General features: G+C 39.3%; 1 protein-coding gene across 1 annotated transcript; it reads right to left on the bottom strand.

Annotated features, from left to right (window-relative positions):
* Positions 1-5,369: 5,369 nt before the first annotated feature.
* On the bottom strand, positions 5,370-6,431 carry LOC137029497 (trace amine-associated receptor 13c-like). Its single transcript, XM_067399106.1, has one exon. The coding sequence runs from the start codon at positions 6,429-6,431 to the stop codon at positions 5,370-5,372; it is 1,062 nt and encodes a 353-aa protein (XP_067255207.1).
* Positions 6,432-7,487: the final 1,056 nt, after the last annotated feature.

Genomic DNA, 7,487 nt, shown 5'->3' with positions numbered 1-7,487 from the left:
GCTCCAAGCATGAGTTTTAGAATATTATTTTAAATTCCTTAGTGACACATCATGCAGCCACACTTTGACAGGTATTGCGTTTATTTAGTTTTTCCTTTTTTATTCAAAATCTTCACAAACTTGTTAACTATATCATGAATTATATGATATATTCCGATTGACAAATATGTGAAAGTGAATATGTTTTGTTGTTTAAGCACTTTTATAGTCATCATTTTAGTCAGATCTGTCGGGTTTACATCACGTGAATTCATTCATTTTTTCCCGAAATACACTAAAAAGTAAAAGTATTGGAACACTGTCACGGACAATAACACAAGATCCAGTAGTGAGTGTAAACGGTTTATTAATCCACAATGGAAAAACAATCAAGGCAAGATGGTCAGAACATGCAACACGTCCAGCTTTGCTGGCAAGAAGACTGCAGCAGGCTGGGATCCAACAGGCAGAAGGTAATCCAGAGAAACACGGCTGGGTAAAAAATCCCCACTTGAACAGAAACAACTCACAGGAAACAGGAGACAAAAGAGAACTGCTGGGAACAACGAGACCAAAACATGAACACAAGAACAATCTGACAAAGAAAAACATCAAACACACAACTACATATAGGACAGATAACGAGACGCACCTGTGACTGATCAGCGCAGTTAGTCACCATAGCGACGCTAATGACTAACTGACACTGACAGCACCCAAACACATCACATGCAGACAGAGCGAGAATGAGTCCGTGAACCCATGAACCCGTGACAGGACACCCTCAAAATCACTGAATTCAGGTGTTCCAATCACTTCCATGGCCACAGGTGTATAAAATCAAGCACCTAGGCATGCAGACTGCTTCTACAAATATTTGTGAAACTTGGTTTATCGATTCAGCCTTCATCTGCATTCATCTCATGACAAAATAAACAAACTCTCAAAACGAGATAAGAAAATAGTATGGACTCACCAGTATTGTGGCTTCTCCTTCTCCCTGAGAGCAGGCCGTATCTGGGGTACCTGGCCTGGATGCTCCAGAACGGCGACCTCTTGTCCAGCTGTTCCTATTTAGTTCCCTCATTTACTCCTGTGTATATATTCTCCTTGTTCTATTCTGTCCCTGTTTTAGTTCCCACATTTACTCCTGTGTATATATTCTCCCTGTTCTATTCCGTCCCTCCCTCACAGCCAGCAGAGCTAGGAACGGACCTGGACCTGATAGACCTGTGGTCCACGGATCTTTTTCCCACCCTCACATTATCATCTTCTTCGCCGGTCCCGTCTGGAAATCTTCAGCCCGTATCCCTGCCTGTTATCCTTTTCCCGTCTCCATCACTGGGCACCACCGCGGTTGTGTAGATTTATTAAAAAAGAAAAACTGAAATATCACATGGTCCTAAGTATTCAGACCCTTTGCTGTGACACTCATATATTTAACTCAGGTGCTGTCCATTTCTTATGATCATCCTTGAGATGGTTCTACCCCTTCTTTTGAGTCCAGTTGTGTTTGATTATACTGATTGGACTTGATTAGAAAAGCCACACACCTGTCTATAGTCAAGTCAAGACTAGTCTTTTTCAATTGGTAATTGTTTCAAAGCAGCTTTACATATTAGAAGCACAGAAAAAAGGGAAGTGGTTAAAAATAAGCTTTACAAACAAGCGTGGTAATATGTAACATATACAAGACGGTGCTATTAAGCCAATGTCGGCTGGCTCCCAGGGGTAGAAAAAAACCCCTAGGAGAAAAATCCAGCGTGCTAACACTGGGAAAAAAAAGTCCTAGGAGGGAAAAAACCCCTTGGAAGATATATATAATATATGTAAATGATATGGAGATCAAAATCTGAATTATACATTTTTATTATAGAGATTAAAAATAGATTATATATAAATATATGTAAGCGGATACGGGGATTAAAAATCTGAATTATAGATGCAGCCAGAACTGGATCTGTAGGCCCATTGTCTCCTGGGCTACGTTGTAGTCAGGTCCAGACACAGGTTCTCCATCTGATCTGGATACGGCCTGGATCCAGCACCCGGCAAACCTCAGGATAAGCAGAGAGACAGATATTAGCGTAGATGCCATTCTTATTCTGATGTACAGGTATATCTAGTGTTATAGGAAATGTTCTCGGTTCCGGCCGACCTAATTATTGCAGCGTAACAATCCTTTAACGGATCTGAAAAATGTTAATGCATTGATAATGTGTTATGTGTATGCAAGAGCAAAGAGATGTGTTTTTAGTCTAGATTTAAACTGACAGAGTGTGTCTGCTTCCCGAACAATGCTAGGAAGATTGTTCCAGAGTTTAGGTGCTAAATAGGAAAAGGATCTGCCGCCTTCAGTTGATTTTGATATTCTGGGTATTACCAACTGGCCTGAATTCTGAGATCGCAATAAACGTGAAGGGCTATAATGCATTAAGAGCTCACTTACGTACTGGGGAGCTAAATCATTTAGAGCTTTATAAGTAAGTAGCAAGATTTTAAAATCTATACGATGTTTAATAGGGAGCCAATGTAATGTTGACAGAACTGGGCTAATATGGTCATACTTTCTGGTTGTAGTAAGAACTCTAGCTGCCGCATTTTGGACCAACTGTAGTCTGTTTAAAAGCCGAGCAGAACAACCACCCAGTAGAGCGTTACAATAATCTAGTCTTGAGGTCATGAATGCATGAACCAACTGTTCCGCATTTGTCATTGAGAGCATATGTTGTAATTTAGATATATTTTTTAGATGGAAGAAGGCGGTTTTACAGATACTAGAAACATGACTTTCAAATGAAAGATTGGTATCAAAGAGCACACCCAAGTTCCTAACTGAGGATGAAGGTTTAATGGAGCACCCTTCAAGTGTTAGAGAGTATTCAAGGTTTTTTCGTGAGGAAGTTTTTGGTCCAAAGATAAGAATATCAGTTTCTGAATTTAATAATAAGAAATTTCTTGTCATCCAGTTTTTAATGTCAACTATGCATTCTGTTAGTTTTGTGAATTTGTAGGTTTCGTCAGGGCGCAAGGAAATATAGAGCTGAGTATCGTCAGCGTAGCAGTGAAAACTAACACCATGCTTCCTAATTATCTCTCCTACGGGCAGCATGTACAGAGTGAAAAGCAACGGTCCTAGTACTGAGCCTTGTGGTACTCCATATTGAACCTGTGATCGATACGACATCTCTTCATTAACTACTACAGACTGATAACGGTCAGATAAGTACGATTTGAACCATGCCAAAGCAATTCCACTAATGCCAATATAGTTTTCAAGTCTTTTTAAAAGAATGTTATGATCGATAGTGTCAAAAGCAGCACTGAGATCTAATAACCCTAATAGAGAAATACAGCCACGATCGGATGATAGGAGTAGATCGTTTGTAACTCTAACGAGAGCAGTCTCAGTACTATGGTATGGTCTAAATCCTGACTGGAAATCCTCACAGATCCCATTTCTTTCTAAAAAGGAGCACAGTGCTATATAAGACCTTACAGCTCACAGTGCATGTCAGAGCAAATGAGAATCATGAGGTCAAAGGAACTGCCTGAAGAGCTCAGAGACAGAATTGTGGCAAGGCACAGATCTGGCCAAGGTTACAAAAAAAAATCTGCTGCACTTAAGGTTCCTAAGAGCACAGTGGCCTCCCTAATCCTTAAATGGAAGATGTTTGGGACAACCAGAACCCTTCCTAGAGCTGGCCGTCCGGTCAAACTGAGCTATCGGGGGAGAAGAGCCTTGGTGAGAGAGGTAAAGAAGAACCTAAAGATCACTGTGGCTGAGCTCCAGAGATGCAGTTGGGAGATGGGAGAAAGTTGTAGAAAGTCAACCATCACTGCAGCCCTCCACCAGTCGGGGCTTTATGGCAGAGTGGCCCGACTGAAGCCTCTCCTCAGTGCAAGACACATGAAAGCCCGAATGGAGTTTGCCAAGATAGTGAGAAATAAGATTCTCTGGTCTGATGAGACCAAGATAGAAATTTTTGGCCTTAATTCTAAGCGGTATGTGTGGAGAAAACCAGGCACTGCTCATCACCTGTCCAATACAGTCCCAACAGTGAAGCATGGTGGTGGCAGCATCATGCTGTGGGGGTGTTTTTCAGCTGCAGGGACAGGATGACTGGTTGCAATCGAGGGAAAGATGAATGCGACCAAGTACAGGGATATCCTGGACTAAAACCTTCTCCAAAGTGCTCAGGACCTCAGACTGGGCCAAAGGTTTACCTTCCAACAAGACAATGACCCTAAGCACACAGCTAAAATAACAAAGGAGTGGCTTCACAACAACTCTGTGACTGTTCTTGAATGGCCCAGCCAGAGCCCTAACTTAAACCCAATTGAGCATCTCTGGAGCGACCTAAAAATGTCTGTCCACCAACGTTTACCATCCAACCTGACAGAACTAGAGAGGATCTGCAAGGAGGAATGGCAGAGGATCCCCAAATCCAGGTGTGAAAAACGTGTTGCATCTTTCCCAAAAAGACTCATAGCTGTATTAGATCAAAAGGGTGCTTCTACTAAATACTGAGCAAAGGGTCTGAATACTTAGGACCATGTGATATTTCAGTTTTTCTTTTTTAATAAATCTGCAAAAATGTCAACAATTCTGTGTTTTTCTGTAAATATGGGGTGCTGTGTGTAAATTAATGAGGAAAAAAATAACTTAAATGATTTTAGCAAATGGCTGCAATATAACAAAGAGTGAAAAATTTAAGGGGGTCTGAATACTTTCCGTACCCACTGTAAAAGCAGTTCAGCTGTCATTAACACATGACCAGCATTCCTCAGCTAAGACAGCAGTCAGTATTCATGTGCTACAGCTGTACTTAGTGAAAGTCTACAGTGGTGAGTCCAGCACAAATAATGTTACAGAAGCTCAGACCACCTTAATAGAGGAAATTGATATTCAGTATAATAAGCATATAGTTTTGATACTTTGAAGTAAAATACAATGGGCTTTGCAAATGACACAGTGTGTGGGCCTCTCTCAAGGTAGTCACATGGGTTTATCTAGGTTCATTAAAGGTGTGAAATACTGTAAAGATGAGATGCAAATTTCTGCTTTGTTTGTAACTGTTTTCTTTGGCAAAATAGAGCCAAAACAGTAGGAGGAAACAAATAGGAGGAAAGAGAAGTGATTAAAGAAACATGCATGGTTAATACTGGTTTTATTTATGCCATTACAGATTAAATTATTATTATTGATTATTAACATCTTTAAAATACCACACATTAATTTAGCTAATTGCAGTTAAATAATAAAGACATCTGATAACCATTGTGCTTATATCCAATTTACAAACTGAGACAATACTTTAAACTATACTTTAGTTTGTCTTTATCAGTTCAATATGATAAATAATAATAATAAAATCAATAAGCTTAAATCAGCCTGTAAAAATATCCATGAGAGAGGATTCTGGCTTCAATATTTTAAGAGTTAAGATGTGTTTAACTGATATTTTAAACCAGCTGTAAAATAAAGCATAGATAAGAGGATTCAGACCTGAGTTAATATACAAAGTCCAAAATAAAAATGTCATTATGGTAAAAGAGATTACTGTGGTCCCCGTTAAGGACAAGATATAGTATGGAATAAGGCACAGCAGATAAACTGTCACAATGATTCCTAATGTCAGAGCAGCTTTTCTCTCAGATTTCCTTCTCACTGAACCTTCCTTTACACATTTACCACTCTTCATCATGGAGTTTATAACCTTCACCTGTTGATTAACAACATAAAATATTCTCAAATATGCAGTAATCATCACACTACAAGGCAACAGGAAGGAATATATTGCATCAATGACTGTACTGGTAAAACTAACTGTAAAAGTACACTCTCCATAACACTCATCTTTTCTGTTTGAAGGGTCAACATATTTGTTGTTGATTATAATGACAGTGTTGTAGGCTGAGGAGAAAAACCAACACAGACAGATGCTTACTAAAGTTTTAGTCATTGTTATTTTCTGTGGGTACAGTAAAGGGTGACACACAGCCACATAACGATCAACAGCAATTAAAACTAAATTACTAAGAGATATTGAGCTTAGCACTCCCATAATTATCATAAACAGTCCACAGAAAGTGTCTCCAAAGTACCAGCATGTCTCAATCAGCTTTATGGCATCCACAGGCATCACAAAAAGTCCAATAAGCAGGTCAGCTACAGCCAGAGAGAGAATAATCAGGTTTGTTGGAGTGTGAAGCTTCTTGAAGTGAGAGATGGAGATGATCACCAGCAGGTTCAGAAACACAGTCCATGCTGACAGCAATGAAAAAAACACATACATTAAATTGTATTCATGTCTTGAGCGTTTTCCCTTGATACATGATGAGTTGATGGCAGGAAAGCAGTATTGATTCTCATGTTTCTCTGTCTCATAGGCCATGAGTGAGTCTCCTCCTGTTAGGAGTTTGTTCTGCTCTTCTTTCTGCCCTTTCATTTATACAGTTTCTGGATCAGACTGACCAACCCATCTACCGCCCACTCTGGTGATGTGTAATGACAATTATTTTCTTTCATTTCAACTTTGACAGTAAAATTGCTGATCATAAGAGACAAATGAGAGACATGAAACTGTTTTTACGTAATGCTATATCCACACCAATAGGTATCAGTAGAAAGTAAAAGAATATTGTCAAATCTGCTGTAAGTGCATCAGTGGTCATGAACAAAACACATACTACAGTGGGGACTTCTGATGCTTGTCACCAACATCAATGACAAATGTAAGGCCAACAACCTATTCTAAATGTTTAAATCATATCTGAAATACATTTACATTTACAAAAACATTGTGATTTTTTGATACTGATTATTTAACGTTAGACAGCTGCCTTCTAACTATAATGGATCTAGATATGAAATATCATATGACAATTTTTTTCTTCCACACAGGATCACAATCCATAATCTTATCACAATTAGCACATTGTAAAGTTGGTTTTTAAGACTATTTCTGCAAGTTACTGAACAGTAAATCCAAACTAATATTTCAACCAGAAATATGAAAAGCACTGAACGCATCCATCTCTGGCTCAGCACCAGCAGCGCGAAAGCAGGTTTGAATTTAGCAGTGACGCACTGAACATTCTAATCACACAGGTGTGATCATACACATTAAGGGGCTGTTCACATATCGCTTCTTTTGCGTGCGCAAATGAATTATTTCAAATGTAGGCCTGCTGCAAGTGCCCTCATAATGCTGCATTCACACAAGGCGTTCAGTTCTGCATTTACACGGTGCATTCAGTTCGGCAATGCATGACGTCACACATTTAAAGTAAATGAGAAATTTAAAGCTGACTCCCCGTGAGATTTTTACCATTATAGACTGGTTGTTTATACACACTGTGGACACACTTTTATAAGGTGTTCAAACACCTTATAAAAGTGAATTTAGCATAAAAGAAGGGCTGGCACACACACTCATGACCTTCCTGGAACTCAATGGAGTGAAGACCTCAGCCTAACAACTATAAAGAAAGGAAGCCGGCTC

The sequence above is a fragment of the Chanodichthys erythropterus genome, chromosome 10, assembly GCF_024489055.1.
Source record: "Chanodichthys erythropterus isolate Z2021 chromosome 10, ASM2448905v1, whole genome shotgun sequence".
In the NCBI taxonomy this organism is placed as follows: domain Eukaryota; kingdom Metazoa; phylum Chordata; class Actinopteri; order Cypriniformes; family Xenocyprididae; genus Chanodichthys; species Chanodichthys erythropterus.
Note: the sequence above shows the minus strand (reverse complement) of the source record. Positions and strands in the feature narration are given on the sequence as shown.

Excerpts from the sequence above, each read along its gene's own strand:
- LOC137029497 (XM_067399106.1), bottom strand. The coding sequence starts at position 6,431 with ATGAAAGGGCAGAAAGAAGAGCAGAACAAACTCCTAACAGGAGGAGAC.